Below are 16,056 nucleotides of genomic sequence, written 5' to 3'. Positions count from 1 at the left end.
TACGACTAGTCTGCACGGAGACTATGGCTCCTCTTCCATTATCCATCCTCTATAGTTGGGATTCTATAGTTGAGCAATATTGAATGAATTCTGACGCCTTGTATTTAGCGATTATTCTTTCTCGGGGTTTTACGCCATCTTTTTTTTTTTTTTTTTTTTTTCTTTTTGTGTTGTGCTCAAATTACCCGGGGTAACAGTCAACTACCTGCGTGTTTCTCAGATATATATTCAGAAGAACCAAATATCCATCACCATATCGTCCGCATGGAGGCTGCGTAGCCACGATTTTCTATAATCCAAGCCCCAATCAAGTCAAGGCCAGATTCAATGCTCAGTCTTCAATGGAGACAAACGCCGTAAACTCGTCGCAAAGGAACGTTCCAGATGGCTCATTGGTTCAGCCTCGATGACGTGCTTAACGTTCTCAGATCCCGATCAAATCCCGACTCGATTTCGGGAAAATGAGTCGGTAGGATATATAGTGTAGGTGTATATATTAATCAGCGCACGATGCTCACAATGAGTCAGAGTGCTCGGTGGATCTATATTCAGGCGGTGTTAGATCTCTTTTTTACGGTCGCATCTTCCCACTTCACTCTTCCAACTTCCCCCGAACCAACTGATCAACAGTATCCTCCACCTCAAACTGCACCATGGCGAACATCTTGCCTCCCTTTACCGAAGAAACAGCCCGGCAGAAGGTCAAAGCCGCCCAGAATATGTGGAACACCCAGTAAGTTCTGATCTCATATGCAACATTGATCCTGAATAGTTACCCCATGTGGCCCCAGAAAGGGTGATGGAGTTTCATCCCTTGCATTCTTGACACTCAATGTTTGTCCGTGCGAGCATGCTGAGCACATGCGAGAATGCCTCTTACGGCGTGGGCGATGATACCAATTCTGCTGTCCTGGGCTTCTTTTCTCAATAGTTAACTAGTTAGTTAACTAGAGGACTACACGGCGATGACGTCGTAATGCCATCGTCCATCAAGTAACTAGTTACCTAGTTAACTAACCATGCTACAGAGACCCTCCCCGCGTCGCGCAGGCATATACCCCAGACTGCACCTGGCGTAATAGAACGTCTTTCTTTTCCGGGACGGACGCCATTGTGGATTTTTTGACAGCCAAGTGGAAGCGTGAGCATAACTACCGCTTGCGCAAAGAACTCTTCGCGTTCCGTGACGACCGTATTGCCGTGCAGTTTTGGTACGAGTACCAAGATGTAAATGATGGGATGCGGTGGAAGCGATGCTACGGCCTGGAAGATTGGACGTTTGATCGCGAGACGGGCAAGATGTGCAAGCGCATGATGAGTGGCAATGATCTACTCCTCGGACCGGACGGGAATGGTGAAGGCCGCTGGTTTGTCGAAGGCGTTGATGTGGACGAGGTTCCTATCAACAGTCAGCACTGGTGATATGATCCTTTTCCTTTGTGTAAATCTAGAAGGAATCATGATTTCTAGCTTTCCCTAGTTAAAGTTGGTATCTTGATCATTGCCTTTATCAGAATACATACACCGTTCGTGGTATTGTGTGCAATTGCACCTAGGTATTACAATGCACCTATATATATGGCACAGTGCATCAATCTGAGTGCTGGAACATTTTGGAAGGGAAGTATGTATATCTCATCGGAGTCAACATGCACGTCGTGCATCTTCAACTCAACTTGAAGATGGGGCCAAGATTTCTTTTCTGCGATTGCTTGTGCAAAGAAGCCTGACTTACCTGTTCCCCGGGGGAAAAGGCATCCATGGATAGTTTCATCCTACTATTACGAATCTAGACCAGGTTGAATAAATTATCCATCGATCTGTGGACTAAACCAACACTCTTTCTATATAGATTCCACACATAGCAGCGCATAAATGGAATCGTTTAGCATGCAGGTCTAGTTTACCATTTTCTTCTCCCCATCACATATATGCAGTCTACGGCGTCTTGATAAGAAAACTCTTTGGAGAAATGATTTATATATTGACGAATATGTGCTTTGAAGGATACCTCGATGAGAATCGTAGCGAGCCCCAAACACTCGTGCCATTTTCAATCCGAAAGTGATCGAGGCATGCTCACATGAACTTGTTGATCTCGTTGTTGATCCCGTTGTTGATCCCGTTGTTGATGGTGTTGCTCATTCCCGACGGGGCGTATTGGTCAACTTCCTTGTCGACAGCAGAGTCTGCGAAGTTTTCCAGGGAATTTCCTTGCTGGTTGTTGTTGTTGTTGTTGTTGTTGTTGCTGCTGCTGCTGCTGTTGTTGTTGTTGCTAGAACCACCGCCCTGGTTCAAGAAGTCTTTCGTCAAGTCGATCGTTAGTCCGTGCAAAGGATCAACAGGAAGTCCGAGATGCCAATCATAAACTCACCCTGAGCCTTGTTGAGAATGCCACCAAGACCGCCGCCGGAGGAATTGCCTCCGTGGTTTCCAGAGGACTGGTTGCCCGAGTCATTGTTTCCACCAAAGCCACCACCTTGGTTGCCATAGTTGTCATTTCCACCACCGCCATAGCTATCCTGGCCACCACCTTGGTTTCCACCAAAGCCAGAGTTCTGGTTGCCATAGTTGTCATTGCCACCACCCTGGTTTCCACCAAAGCCACCACCTTGGTTGCCGTAGCTGTCGTTTCCACCACCGTAGTTGTCGTTCTGGTAAGACATGATGCTGAATATCTCGCGTGGACGCAAAGTGTGAGAAGACCGAGGAAGCGAAAAAGAGAAGAGGGGTGAATATATCGGATGCGACGATTCAAAAGAGGGGGTATGGATCTTTTGCCCTAGCTGAAGCCATTACGCCACTTCCACGCCCATCCAGACCAAGGAGGTCCAGTTCTCCCAGTTAGTGGCTCACAGGAGAAGCCAATGATGTGAGCCCGAGGGAGCTAAGACTTGGACAGCGTGGAGATGTTTTGCTTGTGTATTGCTTGTTTTTCGTGCTATCGAACTCTAAGGAGTGGGACGGCCACTCATGGCATGCTCTAGCTCGATGAGCTGGCCCTGCGCGATAGACCTCGGCCTCTCAAGAGGTGGAGGACACCAGGCTACAATATGAGGCAGGTCATTCATTGGTTGATCTGACCGATCCTATCGAAGCTTGGTGGGCTGGGATCCATCTCTAGTCGATTTAGTGCACACACTACAGTACGTGCGCTGCGCCCAGGGTGTCGGTGGGGACTGGTGGGATGTCGAGGACGCGAGTGAGCTGCAAATCACTCTCGCAGGAGATCCGTGAGAGCAGATCCAGTGTGCTTGTTTTCCGATGCCGGCAGCGGTTCAAGCTTGCGATAGGTCGTGCAGATCGTAGGAATCGAGATAGGCTGTTCCTTCGATACTCTCAGTCCCACTTTTTCGGAACGAGGTGCGCACTAAAAATCCTGGATGAATCTGTCGAAGCCTTCATCTTGCTGTGATGGTAATGAGGTCGCCCTTTGGCGGGATTGATAGGAGATGGGTTGCACCGATATTTGATACTTGAGCCGTCTAATGAACTGGTCGCGTCGTCTCTCTCTAGAGCCCGCAGAGAAGACGATGCAATACCCAGGATGGGTGAGTAGGGGAAGAGCGCTATGCAAAAGGTCATAGACAGGCTATTAACCACATCGATATGCTGAAAGACAAGATAGGCGGGTTTATTCGAAGCATCGATCTGTGGATGCTTGAAATGCGATCGCAAGGCGAGGAGAGTCGGGAAGGCTGCCGAGAACGCTCTTATCGCGGGAAGCCTTCCGAGAGTCGAATGGTTCTCCCGAACGAATTCACGATGGCCGAGAGATACACCGACGATCTCTGCCATGAGAGAAATCGCATCGTTCCAGCTTGAGCTGTCGATAATCACCGGCGCCGATTCACGCGCGACTGGATACGCCAAGCGCGATAGAGGGATTTGAAGGAGCTGGAGGACCAGTCATCCTTCAAGGTATATATCATGACCCGAATGCAATGAACGAGCTCGCAGATGCTCGCAGAAGCAGGCTTGGACTGCTGGTTGCCCTTTGGTTAATCCTTGGCCGGCGTTATCAGCGATCGCGCCTCAACCACGGCTCCACCAAATCCCCCGCATTTTCACCGGGCGTCATATTTCGCCCTCTGCTCTTCCAGGATCAATCGTCCTCATGGCGGGCAATGCATCACGCGTCGCGAAACGATCTCTGAACGCGTATGGACGTTCGTCTGCGATGTGGCATCCCACGCTGACGTGCTCGATCTAGGTGCACTCGATGCCGAAGGCAGAAGATCAAGTGCTCGGGGTCGCAGCCATGCGATAGCTGCAGCAAACGCAAGCTCACTTGTATTTTTGACGATCGCGATCAGAAGATTCTGGTCACCAGAGGGTGCGAGGCCGACAGGGCCGTGGGTAAAGGGGTGTACACACAATGGCTAACGAGAAGTCAGGTACCTCGAAGAACTACAACGGAAGGTGGCAAGGCTACAGCGATTCAACCGTGCTGACCCGATCCCTCTCAGCCCAGAATATGTGGATGAAAAGTCTCCCGGTGTGTCCAGAGTCGATCAAACTTGTTTCCAAGGCCGATGCTGATATGCTCCAGATTCCCAAGATCACCCCGATACGCCAGACTTCCCCAGACACCCTCCACACGAGACCGAAGAGTCTCAGCTTCACAATGAGCTGGAAGATCCAGCGTCGGGCCTCACGAACCCGCTCTCAACGGGGCCACCCGCGTTTATGTCCGCGGAGAATGGGAGAACGTGTGCGTCGGACGACTCTTGCATAGTCGCAGGCTGTATCTAACCTATTTGCAGTCTACCTGGGAACATCCTCGAACTGGTCATTCGCCCGCCGAGTATTGAGCTTGACCCACGAGCATATCTACCAAGAAGCCCTTCCCACTGGTGCTTTGTTGTTTGATGGTGCGACCTACGATCTCGGTTGGGATGGACTGCGCACCCCCAACACCTCCGATAGTCCAGCTGTACCGACCTTCGACCATGCCATGTACTTGATCAACGCCGTCAAGTTCCGGTGTGGACAGCTATATCATCTGTTCGAGGAGAATGAATTCATGAGTAACTTCCATGAGTTCTATTCGCACCCCAGACCGAATGCCACGACGAGCTTGTGGTATATTCACTTTCTTCTCATACTTGCCTTTGGGAAGGGATTTGTCCAACACAAAGTGCAGGGAAATAAACCTCCCGGCGCGGATTTCTTCGTGAATGCGCTTCAACAACTCCCAGACATCAGCGTTCTACACCAAGAACCCATCGAATCGACGGAGATCCTGTGCTGCATTGCGCTGTACCTACAGGCTCTGGACTGTCGGTCATCTGCCCACAACTATGTAAGACTTCAGACCCTTGAACTAGATGTGTAACTGATAAAATTATCCAGATCGGGCAGGCCATGCGGATGGCGATGGCCGAGGGCATGCATACCCAAATGCCGATCGAGTACCTAGGCGAGCCTATGGTCCAGAGGTGTCGCAAGATATGGTGGACGGTCTATATTCTCGATCGGGAGATGACTTCCTTGATGGGTCTACCCCAGTCCCTCAGTGACAACCATGTGAATACCCTCCTCCCGGAGTTCCCTGGCTCCATACAACGGACAGCAGGTATCGGAATGCACATCAAACTGTCTCGCATCATTGCGGAGATCAACGGGAGTATGTTCCCAGCCATCCAAGTCCATGACCTGACTAATCGCCTCGACAGCGGTCTATGCTATTGATGGACGCTTGAATCGGAACTTCCTGATCCTCACCAAAACTGCACTTGCCAGGATCGCTAGCGTGGCAGATGAGCTTCGTACTGCATTTCCTTTACATCTAGACCGAGCAGTAAGCGGAGTATCCCGAACGGCTGCATACCTCCACCTTCTCTACCATCAGTGCATTGTCCTCGCTACCCGACCGCTGCTGTTCTGCTTCCTAAAAATTCGACTCGAGTCTCCAGATAATTGTCTAAATGCCCTCAACACCTCACGCAATGTTCGCACCCTGATCCAAATGTGCATGGACTCCTCCCAGCAAATAATCAGCATCCTTCATACTCTTCAGTCCGAAGGTCTTCTTGGTAAGAATAATGAAACACTGAATCTCCCTCAGATACTGCGCTCTGGAAATCTTGCTAACAGAGCTCAGAAACATTCCTTCCCTTTGATCTGGAATCTATATTTGTCTCAGCCGTCGTCCTTCTCATGGGCCCCGCGATCGACCTGCGCTGGACATACCCAGCATGGCTAGAAAAGGCCTACGCAATCTTCGAAGAAATCACCGAGAGCGGCAATCTCATTGCGAAGTTCCGACGATCAGAATTGCAGCTCTTGGATGAACTGCTGAGCTGTTTCCCTCAAGACAACCCGCGGTGTCTATCGGCGCCAGTATCCTTTCCAGATCACGTCCTCAACCCTCCGCAACTCCAATTGACAAACTCCTTTCCACCCTCGACACACGCTCTCCATAACGATATGTTATCAGACCCCGACCCGGACATAGAAGACGAAAACGGCTTTGATACCGGTTTGACTGCAGCGCAGATCATGGCTGTGGCGGATTCAATTGAAAGTATTGATACCGAATGGATGTCTAATGCGATGATTGAACATGGTATCTGGTAGGTTGAGCGCACGATTAAATGATATGATTTGATTCGTCAGTGCATGCTACTCTGGAAAGGACCCGGCGATGATATTCATTCTTAACCGAACTCATCTGATCTATACATGGAGCAAGACGAATTTCTCTTTATGAACACTCAAGCCAGTCACGTACCCATACTGACCCCAATCTATGAAACAACTAGAGATATGCAAATTGCGGAATCACCCAGTCCATCCCCAACCCAACGGACCGTCTCAAAATGAATCATAAAACGTCCCACTGTAGCACGCAGGGCATTGGCCTGCAACCTTGTTAGGACCTGCACTAAACCAACGCACGAGATCGCGCCACACTCCTGAATTGGGCACGATCCGTCGTTTTTGCGGATAGACGCAAAGACGTCCATATTCTCTTAGACGTGCCTCGAGACAACGCTCGACATCGGTGACATAGATGTGACCACAGCCACCACGGCCGGTGTAGTCGAGGACCTTGAGAGTGCACATCTAGGAAATTGTCAGCTCGCCCTGATAGGTTGCTTTCGAGGTAGCCCACCTGGGTGAATGTGATATACAGTTTCAGGTTCAAGACTGGTGCAGCGGACGAAGGTTGTTATGTGGGCGGGTTTGAAAGTGTGATGTATCAGTGTTCCACACAAAGTCAGAGCTATAGGACGACGACTGATTTATCAATGGCGGGTCTCTGCATGAGGTGATTCGCATTCATTGTTTATCGCGGGCCTATCATTAGATTCGATACAGTCGTGAGTCCGAGTGTTCATTGATGCATGTTCCAAGGAGTAAACGCCTGACTTGATCTTCACTTAGTGGCTCTTACGTGAAAGGCCCCGGGAAACAACGAAAGACTAAAAGAGACCTTGCCTGGCGTTCTTAAGTACAGGTTCCAGACAACTCGAGTCGTTGTTTCACAAGACCCGAAACAGTATAGCACGACTCGCCTACGTTAGTGAAAGAGATTCATGGAAAGAAAGACAGCGATTGGCTCCTGGAATCTTTGCTAGGTCAACCTCTATGACAGGGCAGATGAATCACAGCTTTGAGGCCTTTGGCGGCACAATCGCCGACAGTTCCTTAGATTCCCCAAGACGCCAGCTTACATCGCCACCCCAGTCACCCTTTCCTGCATCTAGGCCCGAGTGCTTCCACCGCCATCGTGCGATAGGCTGTTCGTTGTTCTGGGCCTCGAGGAGATCTGTCACAAAGGACCCAACAATGGGGAACATTTTGAAGCCATGCCCCGAGTCGCCCGACAGAAGGATGATAGAAGACGCCTTGTTGGGCATATAGTCAACAATGAAATCGGAGTCACTGGTGTCGGCGAACCAGCATAGAGATGTATTCACAAAGGGGCGGTCCGCAAGAGATGGTAGCGTTTGAGCCAGGAGTTTCCTGAGCCGCTTCTCGTCCTCCGCCGGTAAGAAAGCACTTTCACTCAATGACTGTGGAGCATGCGAGACGCCGGTTTTTGGATCGGTGTTGATATACCCGCCGCCCATTGGACACAACTTCAGCAGGTTTGTCTTTGGATCTGGCTCAAAGAAGAAGCCCAGGTCCCGGGCATAGGTGACCGGAATTCCTCGAAGGGCCGACGCCTCGTCGTCGGTTAGATGCACATGGGCCACAGACCATGACTTGGCCACGACAGTCTGGCCAATCTCAGGGACCAGGCGCCCAGCTCCGGCGCCGGCTGCGACAATGACTAGTGCGGAGGGATGGAAGCGGCCATTCTTGGTCCGAATGCCTGCGCACTTGCGTCCTTCTAAGGTGCTGACATACACGATTTCGTCGACTGCGCCTTGTTCTCCCAGAAAAAACCGTACTCCGGCGGCCTGCGTGGCTCGGTAAACCGCTGCCAATGCATTGGCGGAGTGGGCGTATCCATCGAAACGATTCAGATAACCGTTCCACCCTGGAATTGGCCCGTCAAGCTGCCAGCACGCCTGGCGAACCTCGTCTGTACTCCGAACTGGGACAACGTGCGGTTTGATTTGGGGATGTCGCTCGGCTGAAGCCTGGAATCTTTTCAGAGTGGCCACAGCCTTCTCGGGCGCCGCACCCGAGATACAGTGTAGGAACCCAGTTTGGTGAAAGTGAGGTGCAAACAAAGGAGTTTTCCAGGCGTCGATTGCTTTCTGCGTAGCAATGTGGTAATTAGCAAAAGCAACTGAGTTCCTCGTGAACTAAAGTCTTCTGGCCCATACAATGGTCAAATCCGTGTAAAACGGATCCTCATACTCGACTCGCACTATTTTGTTCAAGTCATTTGCGGCGGAGTACCGCGGAGGGATATGGTCGTCCTTCTCGTACACTGAGATATCTGTATAGCCTTTTTGCGAGAGATGCAAAGCGGTTGAGAGGCCGAAAGCGCCGCCGCCAACAATGATGATCGGGTCCGACTTGGAAACACCCATGATGAGAACGTCGCACCGGGATTTTCTGATCCCATTGTGAATGTCCTTCTCCAACCATATATACCCCGCGGCATCTCTCTCGATAACGGCATGTATCGCGAAGACGCCGCGGTGCCATGCTATCAACGGAAGGGAATCCGGCCAGCGTGGGGTTCTTCGCCCGCCATCGGATGCGCTCCCGATTCACGACAACGGTGGGAGTCGATGCGAGAACTTATCACAGACATTGAACAGTCGCCGGCATTCACATTGCGACGGGTTGAATTGGTGGTCTCCATTCGCAAGGATTCCGAGTTGGCATCCACAGTATTCTGCATTGTGCTGCACCGACTTACCCACCATGGCGGAGAGCAAGATACACACCTTGTGCCTGTTGGGATGCGGTAAGTAGACACTTGCATGCACAACAACGCTGGCACTCATCTGATATAGGCAACTTGGGAGCTGCCATTCTGGATAGCCTCATCAATGCATCACAACGGGAGCCTCTTTTCCACAAGTTCATCGCGTGTGTCCGCAGTCAAGGGTCGGAAGACAAGCTCAAGGGCCGGTTTCCCCAGCATCTAGATCGAGTCTCCATCTATCGCGGCGACAACATCAAAGCTGTGCAAGAGTCTGACGTGATCATTCTCGGCGTTGATCCTGCAGACATTCAAAATGTGTTGACACAACACGGGCTGCCGGACGCGTTGGAAGAGAAGCTCTTGATCAGCATCGCAGCAGGCTGGACGCGACATAAGCTCGAACAGACCATCTATGGGAGCGAAACCACTGCCAGCAACAAGCCCGGCCGTGCATGGGTAGTGCGCACTCTGCCCAACATCGCCGCGCAGGTCTCGCAGTCGCTCACGGCGATCGAAGTCTCCGAGCCAACGCCGCCTGAGGAGTATTTCCAGATCACGACCGCAATCTTCGAGCGGATTGGCAAAACGGTGCAGATCGAGCCGAGGCTGATGAACGCGACCACTGCGGTTGGAGGATCGACGCCGGCATTTTTCGCCGTCATCTGCGATGCCCTGATTGACGCGGCCGTGGCGGTCGGCGTTCCCCGAGACATGGCGCACGCGATGATCTTCCAAGCGATGCAGGGGACAGCGACAATGCTGCAGGGAGGAATGCATCCGGCAATCCTCCGAGACCAAGGCACGTCCCCGGAAGGCTGCACGATTGGCGGTTTAATGGTCATGGAAGAAGCGGGTGTGCGTGGTCATGTTGGCCGAGCTCTACGAGAAGCTGTGACGCTGGCGCGCCTGATGGAGACGTCAATGCATGTCAACGATACAAGGCATTAGTGAGTATGGAAGGCGCCCATGGACGTGGTGGGCTTCAATAAGTATGAAGTATGAAATATTCCCTTTGCTTTCCTCGGCTAGGCGAAGTTACCATCCCCGTCATTTGTAGATTCCTGCACTCTGTCTTAAAATGATTATCGCGCGGCCGAGGATGGTTGCATCTTCCTTAGTCTTCTCCAAGTCCCGGTCTGTAATCAAACATGGAGTTGGGTAGTAAGTCACCATCTAAATCCTCAATATCAGGGCTACCCTTGTGTTGCTACTGCAAAAATATCGCCTTCCTGATAACCTCCTCAATACAACTCGCCATCTCCTTCGTCACCCTCGGCTGGAACGGAATCTCATGCCTTGCCCCATGGTCATACACCACCCTCATGTTCTCCAGACAGAGTTCAGCCAGAGTCATTGAGAACGCAATATTCTCATCCTTCGACCCCACTATATGCGCCGTCGGTATAGCAATACGGCCCATATCCACCTCAGGATCCAAGAGCCGCATAACTCCCTTTCTGGCCGACATTTCGCAGAGCGGCACGCCCGCGCAGATAAATACTGCGAAGGAGAAGAGGGGGGTTGCTGAGGCCGAGGGTTGCAGGAGGAGCATGGCGGCTAGTGCTGCTCCTTGGGAGAAGCCCATTACCCCATCGAAAGGGCCTTCGCTGTTGATGTATTCGATTAGGCCGTCGATGGCCTGGGCAACGGTGCCAGCGTTTGAGGGGTCGAAGTAGGCGAAGAATTCGGATGTGGCGGAGCAGAGAGTTTGGATACCTTCCTCATTTTCGCATGATGGTCAGGCAAGTCACCCCCATAAAACATTGAGTACTGGGAGAAGAGAATAGATACCAGGTGCTGCTGGGCAGGCGATACTCCCCTCCACGAAGTCGAAGTCATGGATGGTGCCATCTTTTAATTCGCTTCTTATGGCAGCTGAATTGAATCAGTGGTGTGTTCTGGAAGATGGAGGAAGCGGCGTCACGAACCAGTTTGGATCTGGAAGATCTCGCTGTTTGTCCCAATTCCGTGGAGGCACAGAATACGCATCCTGCTCGGTCGATCTTCTGCTAGGTAGTGAGGGTGATGCTCAAGACGGTTTAGATGCCCGAACAATCTATGTTATCTTCAAGGAAGTAAAACGGGGGCGCTGTACCAGATTGTAGAGCACTCGGCACCAATCCTTGTCTGAAACTGACAACATCTGCATGCCGCTATCTGCCTGTTGCGAACCGTGTCTGGAGTGGACCGCAGTCTGAGCGGAGACTACTAAAATCTTACAGCCTGCAGGACTGAGGGGAAGCTGATACTGATAGATTAGGGCAGACTTTTACATGTAAGAATTTCCCATTCAGCGCTCCCACGGATCACTTCCGAACACAGATAATGGTTGCAAGATTACAAAAACCGTACGTGAGACAAGTCTTACACCTGGTAGCTAAGCCAGACTAAGCAACTATAGCCCGTACTTCCATATCATACCGAATATAACACAGATAAACATACAAAGCAAGTATTGGTCCATGTTGGTGGCCTTGAGCCACGACATCCGGGCATCCGCGGTCTGCAAATGCATTGGGGAGAGCTCCTGTCCCCTGCCCCCGTTAAGGCCCGACAGTGATCCCTTGGCGCGTTCCCGTTCGTACCTGAGACCCCAGTCATACATGTACTCTTCGATCAGGTCTGCGGCAGCGTGCTTCCTTCGACAGGCAACACGGGCGATTCGCAGCATCCTGCGGATGTTGCGGCGGAACTCCCCGTCCGCATCTGTCATGATAGCAGCCACAGACGAGGAAACCTGCTGGGATGTGAAGGTATGTTTGTCGATGGTCAGAGCCACCCCTGCCGCGGCCAGGCGCATGCTGTTGTGGATCTGGTCGCCGTAGATCGCCATCGACAACATTGGAACGCCATGGTAGAGGGCCTCGTTAGCGGAAGACGGGCCAGCGTGCGTGAAGAAGAGCGTTATAGACTTGTGATCGAGGAGGGCTCGCTGAGGGGCGTTCTCGACGAAGAGCCAGGCAGGGTGTCTGTTCTGCAGAAGCTCCGGGACAGAGATGCCATTGATTTGGCTTGTGCTGTCTTTGTCGAGATGGGCAAACTGTTTCCTGGCAGCGGCTCTGATGGCCCATACCACGCCGTCAATGTGTCCAGCGCACACGGCGGCCTCTAGGCCTTGCAGGACCTTTACGACGACCTCAAAGGAGAGGATGACATGTGTTCCGAACGCGACGTACGCTACGGACTTCCTGTCGCGCAGGAATTCCTCAAGGGCTGCATCGAGGGATCTCCATGAATCAGACAGGATGGGCCCCGCCGGGAATATAAGAGGTGGTATCGGTTTCGCGGGCTCCAAGCCGAAGAAGGAGTTGACCAGATGGATATGATCCGGGTGTGACTTCAATGATGGCATGGTCTTGACTCCGTTCGCTCGCCGAAGCTTCTTCATCCACTGGTAGAGGTCAATCAGGTTCGGAGCGTATCGTAGAAAATACGTCTGTTCGAAGAGCCGGTCGTACATGCTGGCGTGTTCGCTGGTCAAACACCTTATCTGTGTACCAGGCACGCCCGGAATCCATTTCTGCGGTGCCAGAAGCCACGGCATCTGCGGCCACAGCGTCGCTAGTGGAATGCAGTATTCTTTGGCGACGTCTCGCGCAGCATCCAGCTGGTAATCCGCGAAGAGGAAGTCCGGCCGACTAGTCTGGACTACATGTCTGAGGCCGCGATATGTCTCCGGCCAGAACGAGTCGTAGAACTTCTTACATTGTAGATAGTCCCGACGACCACGGTAGCTCCGGTTGTCCCACCTGCTCAGTCGCACATATAATTCCTCGTCCTCGATGGCGGTGATGGCTCGACCGATAATGTGGACGGCGGACACGAAGGGGTACGGGTCGACAAAATGCTCGCGTCCCTTTAGCGTTGCAAATTCCACTATATGGCCACGCTCGGCCAGGATCTGGCATATCTCAAGAATGGGCGCTACCAGTCTTAGTTTTAGGCCATTGAAGAGGACCTCCGTGCAAGCAATGCTTACCTGAATTAGTCGACCCGCCGACAGTGACAACGACCAAGATCTTGCGAGCTGGATGGACCTCAAATTCGGTCTTCATTGTCGTCTGGTTGATTCGTATGGCCCTGGAACAAAGTCTGTGTGTATTATGAACGAAATTCCAGAAAACAAACGCAGAACTGAGGAGTTGGATGGCACCGGGGTGGGAGCAGAGTGCTGGAACAGTAGTAACGTGCCCTCGACTCGCCCCAAACTGCCCTCAGTACATACAGCACATATAGCAGGGCACGCTATCCCGGCATGCCATCCGTCCCACTTTGAGATTCTGACTCGTGAGCCAGCCTCGTGGGCTGAGTGTTAGGTTGCAGCCATTGAAAAATTGCTGAGGAGACCATGTTGAGGATGCAACGGTGTAGAGGGGTAGGGGGTATAACGATGGCTTGTTAAGGTATTGAACCAAATTAACTTACAATATTACTGTAACAAAATGTATCTTACCACAAAATTACACAAACATGAACAATGAGCCAGTAATTGCAACCCCAGGTTGGTCTTCTCCTTTTCACATTGCTCCCCTCCTTCACTGTCTTCGGCAACGTCGCCCTTCTCGAGGTGCCGTTATGGAGTCCACCGAGCAGACAGTCGAGAACGCGTCCCCTACCTTGTTCGAGATGGAGGAACGCCGTCAGTTGACGCGTCAGCAAAAGCCAGTGCCCGCCGAACCTGACACTGATCCAGTGGGTACAGAAGGGGGGCAAGGAAACAAGCCGCCGCGAATGTACTTGACAGGCTGGAAACTATGGCTCTTAACGATTGGGTATGTTAAGTTACGCTCTTCCTAAGGGAAGAAAGGCAGCAAACTCACTGCACAGTGTTTGGATTGCCCTCTTTCTTTCCACCATCGAGACCACCATTGTCAGTACCTCGTTGGTTTCCATCACCAACGCCTTGAACGGCTTCTTGGTTAAGGACTGGGTTGTCACTGCATACTTATTAACCTACACAGGTGAGTCGCAAGTAACAGGGGGAAGATTTTTAAGTTGACGAACAGGCCTAGGTTTCCTCACTATCTTTGCCAAATTCAGTGACATCTTTGGGAGGAAGACGATGCTCATCCTCGCCCTGAGTATTTTCTCTTTAGCTTCCCTTCTGTGCGGTATCTCTAATTCAATTGTCGAATTGTGAGTTATAAAAGACGACCCACCCACCTATCCAGCAATGCTCATGTGTGACTTAGAATTATATTCCGTGCATTCCAGGGTATTGGTGCGTCGGGGATCTACTCCATGGTCATGGTGATTGCGCCGGGCATGGTGCCCCCCGAGAAATATGGAAAGTATATGGCGATTGTATCAACTGTTTTTATCGTCGCCAGTGTTCTAGGCCCCATCCTTGGTGGCGTCATCAACACGCATTCTTCATGGAGATGGGTATTCCTTTTCAAGTAAGCTGGATGCCAGAGTTGAGATTTCACAGTATGAGGTTGACCAAGACTAGTGTCCCCGGGGGCCTGGTGGCCCTTGTCCTGATAGTGTGGTGTCTACCAACATCCGAGACGAGTTCGAGGCTCAAGTTGCGCAAACGCCTGCGGACTAAGCTGTCCAAGTCGGAGTTTATGCGAGTGGATATATGTGGCATGTTTCTGTTGCTTGCTTCTTCCGTTCTACTTGTTTTTACTCTGGAGGAAGGAGGAAGTCGATACCCATGGGACAGCGCCGCCATCATTGTCCCACTAGTGCTGGCAATCATTGCTGCCATTGTTCTCGCAGGTTGGGAGGTTTTCCTTGAGAAGAAAGGATCCGTCCAGGAGCCACTGTTTCCTCCTAGCATCCTCAAGAATAGGCTGCTGACAGCCATGCTGCTGTAAGTTTCTATTAGACTTGAATTAAATGCCCTCCTGTTGACTCAGGGTAGTACAGCCTTTTTTGTCGGCTTCCCGTTTGTGGCCATCGTTGTCAATGTGCCGCAAAGAGCGCAGGCCGTGAGCGGTCTGTCTCCACTCAGGGCAGGTCTCGCCTTGCTGCCATTGCTGCTCACATCCCCATTTGCAACAGCCTTGTCTGGGTTCTTGACCGGCAACATGAAAGTCCCACCCTTTTACCTTATCTTCGGGGCATCAGTCTTGCAGTTGATTGGAGTTGGGTTGTCTTGCTCATACCCTACTGATCAGACCGAGGTTCCTCCGTCGCAATACGGCTTCGAAGTGATTATGGGAATAGGGTTTGGAATGGGCCTGACCACGATCCTCACGTTCGCCCGTACAGTGGTGGAAGAGAAGCACACGGGTAAGTTTCAACCGAACAGAAGAATTAACCACAGCCACTACTTTACTAACTCTATTTAAGCGATCGTGATGGGTGCCATAACTCAGCTCCGCGTGCTGGGAGGGACAATATCGCTCGCGATTTGGTAATTTTCTTCCCTTTTCCCATTCAATAGCCTATTAATTCATAATAGTTCTACAATCCTCAACAATCACGTGAAGCCTGGCGTGCTGTCTATCGTCTCCCCGGGGCAAGCGCAGGCAATCTTCGACTCGCTGTCTGCCATCCAGGACTTGACTGTGACCCAGCAGTCGGCAGTCAAAAGGGCGTTTGCTGAGGGCTATAATCTGCAGAATATATTCATGACTGCACTCACGGCTGTCGGTCTTCTAACGGCATGTTTTCTGTGGGAGAGACATCCGAGAAAAGCAGTGTAGCAAGGAGACCTATCTTGGTGTAACAGTCAGTATTGTTCACTTGTGATCTATATGCATCTA

At 51.5% G+C, this 16,056-nt stretch overlaps 8 protein-coding genes across 8 annotated transcripts; 4 read left to right on the top strand and 4 right to left on the bottom strand.

Moving 5' to 3' along the window:
- Positions 1–653: 653 nt before the first annotated feature.
- N7459_001746 (nuclear transport factor 2 family protein) lies at positions 654–1,422 on the top strand (the record flags this gene model as incomplete). The annotated part of the gene is made up of 2 exons (XM_056940931.1): positions 654–733; positions 1,029–1,422. 2 exons carry the CDS (start codon positions 654–656, stop codon positions 1,420–1,422), a joined length of 474 nt encoding a protein of 157 aa, XP_056805211.1.
- Positions 1,423–2,079: 657 nt separating this feature from the next.
- Positions 2,080–2,666, bottom strand: N7459_001745 (uncharacterized protein; the record flags this gene model as incomplete). The annotated part of the gene is made up of 2 exons (XM_056940930.1): positions 2,080–2,303; positions 2,375–2,666. 2 exons carry the CDS (start codon positions 2,664–2,666, stop codon positions 2,080–2,082), a joined length of 516 nt encoding a protein of 171 aa, XP_056805210.1.
- Positions 2,667–4,117: 1,451 nt separating this feature from the next.
- On the top strand, positions 4,118–6,582 carry N7459_001744 (uncharacterized protein; the record flags this gene model as incomplete). Its single annotated transcript, XM_056940929.1, has 8 exons — positions 4,118–4,161; positions 4,214–4,336; positions 4,398–4,498; positions 4,553–4,714; positions 4,767–5,305; positions 5,356–5,629; positions 5,679–6,038; positions 6,107–6,582. The coding sequence occupies 8 exons, from the start codon at positions 4,118–4,120 to the stop codon at positions 6,580–6,582; spliced, it is 2,079 nt and encodes a 692-aa protein (XP_056805209.1).
- A 1,031-nt stretch (positions 6,583–7,613) lies between these two features.
- Positions 7,614–8,996, bottom strand: N7459_001743 (NAD(P)/FAD-dependent oxidoreductase; the record flags this gene model as incomplete). The annotated part of the gene is made up of 2 exons (XM_056940928.1): positions 7,614–8,717; positions 8,787–8,996. 2 exons carry the CDS (start codon positions 8,994–8,996, stop codon positions 7,614–7,616), a joined length of 1,314 nt encoding a protein of 437 aa, XP_056805208.1.
- A 340-nt stretch (positions 8,997–9,336) lies between these two features.
- Positions 9,337–10,288, top strand: N7459_001742 (pyrroline-5-carboxylate reductase family protein; the record flags this gene model as incomplete). Its single annotated transcript, XM_056940927.1, has 2 exons — positions 9,337–9,379; positions 9,429–10,288. 2 exons carry the CDS (start codon positions 9,337–9,339, stop codon positions 10,286–10,288), a joined length of 903 nt encoding a protein of 300 aa, XP_056805207.1.
- Positions 10,289–10,547: 259 nt separating this feature from the next.
- Positions 10,548–11,179, bottom strand: N7459_001741 (uncharacterized protein; the record flags this gene model as incomplete). The annotated part of the gene is made up of 2 exons (XM_056940926.1): positions 10,548–11,056; positions 11,092–11,179. 2 exons carry the CDS (start codon positions 11,177–11,179, stop codon positions 10,548–10,550), a joined length of 597 nt encoding a protein of 198 aa, XP_056805206.1.
- Positions 11,180–11,735: 556 nt separating this feature from the next.
- On the bottom strand, positions 11,736–13,395 carry N7459_001740 (glycosyltransferase family 1 protein; the record flags this gene model as incomplete). Its single annotated transcript, XM_056940925.1, has 2 exons — positions 11,736–13,264; positions 13,320–13,395. The coding sequence occupies 2 exons, from the start codon at positions 13,393–13,395 to the stop codon at positions 11,736–11,738; spliced, it is 1,605 nt and encodes a 534-aa protein (XP_056805205.1).
- Positions 13,396–13,810: 415 nt separating this feature from the next.
- N7459_001739 (putative MFS multidrug transporter) lies at positions 13,811–15,996 on the top strand (the record flags this gene model as incomplete). Its single annotated transcript, XM_056940924.1, has 8 exons — positions 13,811–14,112; positions 14,168–14,301; positions 14,353–14,476; positions 14,533–14,739; positions 14,793–15,158; positions 15,210–15,580; positions 15,641–15,704; positions 15,753–15,996. 8 exons carry the CDS (start codon positions 13,811–13,813, stop codon positions 15,994–15,996), a joined length of 1,812 nt encoding a protein of 603 aa, XP_056805204.1.
- Positions 15,997–16,056: the final 60 nt, after the last annotated feature.

The sequence above is a fragment of the Penicillium hispanicum genome, assembly GCF_028827665.1.
Source record: "Penicillium hispanicum strain IBT 35686 chromosome Unknown utg000001l_segment0_segment0, whole genome shotgun sequence".
Classification (NCBI taxonomy): Eukaryota; Fungi; Ascomycota; class Eurotiomycetes; order Eurotiales; family Aspergillaceae; genus Penicillium; species Penicillium hispanicum.
This window is presented reverse-complemented; position numbering and strand designations above follow the sequence as displayed.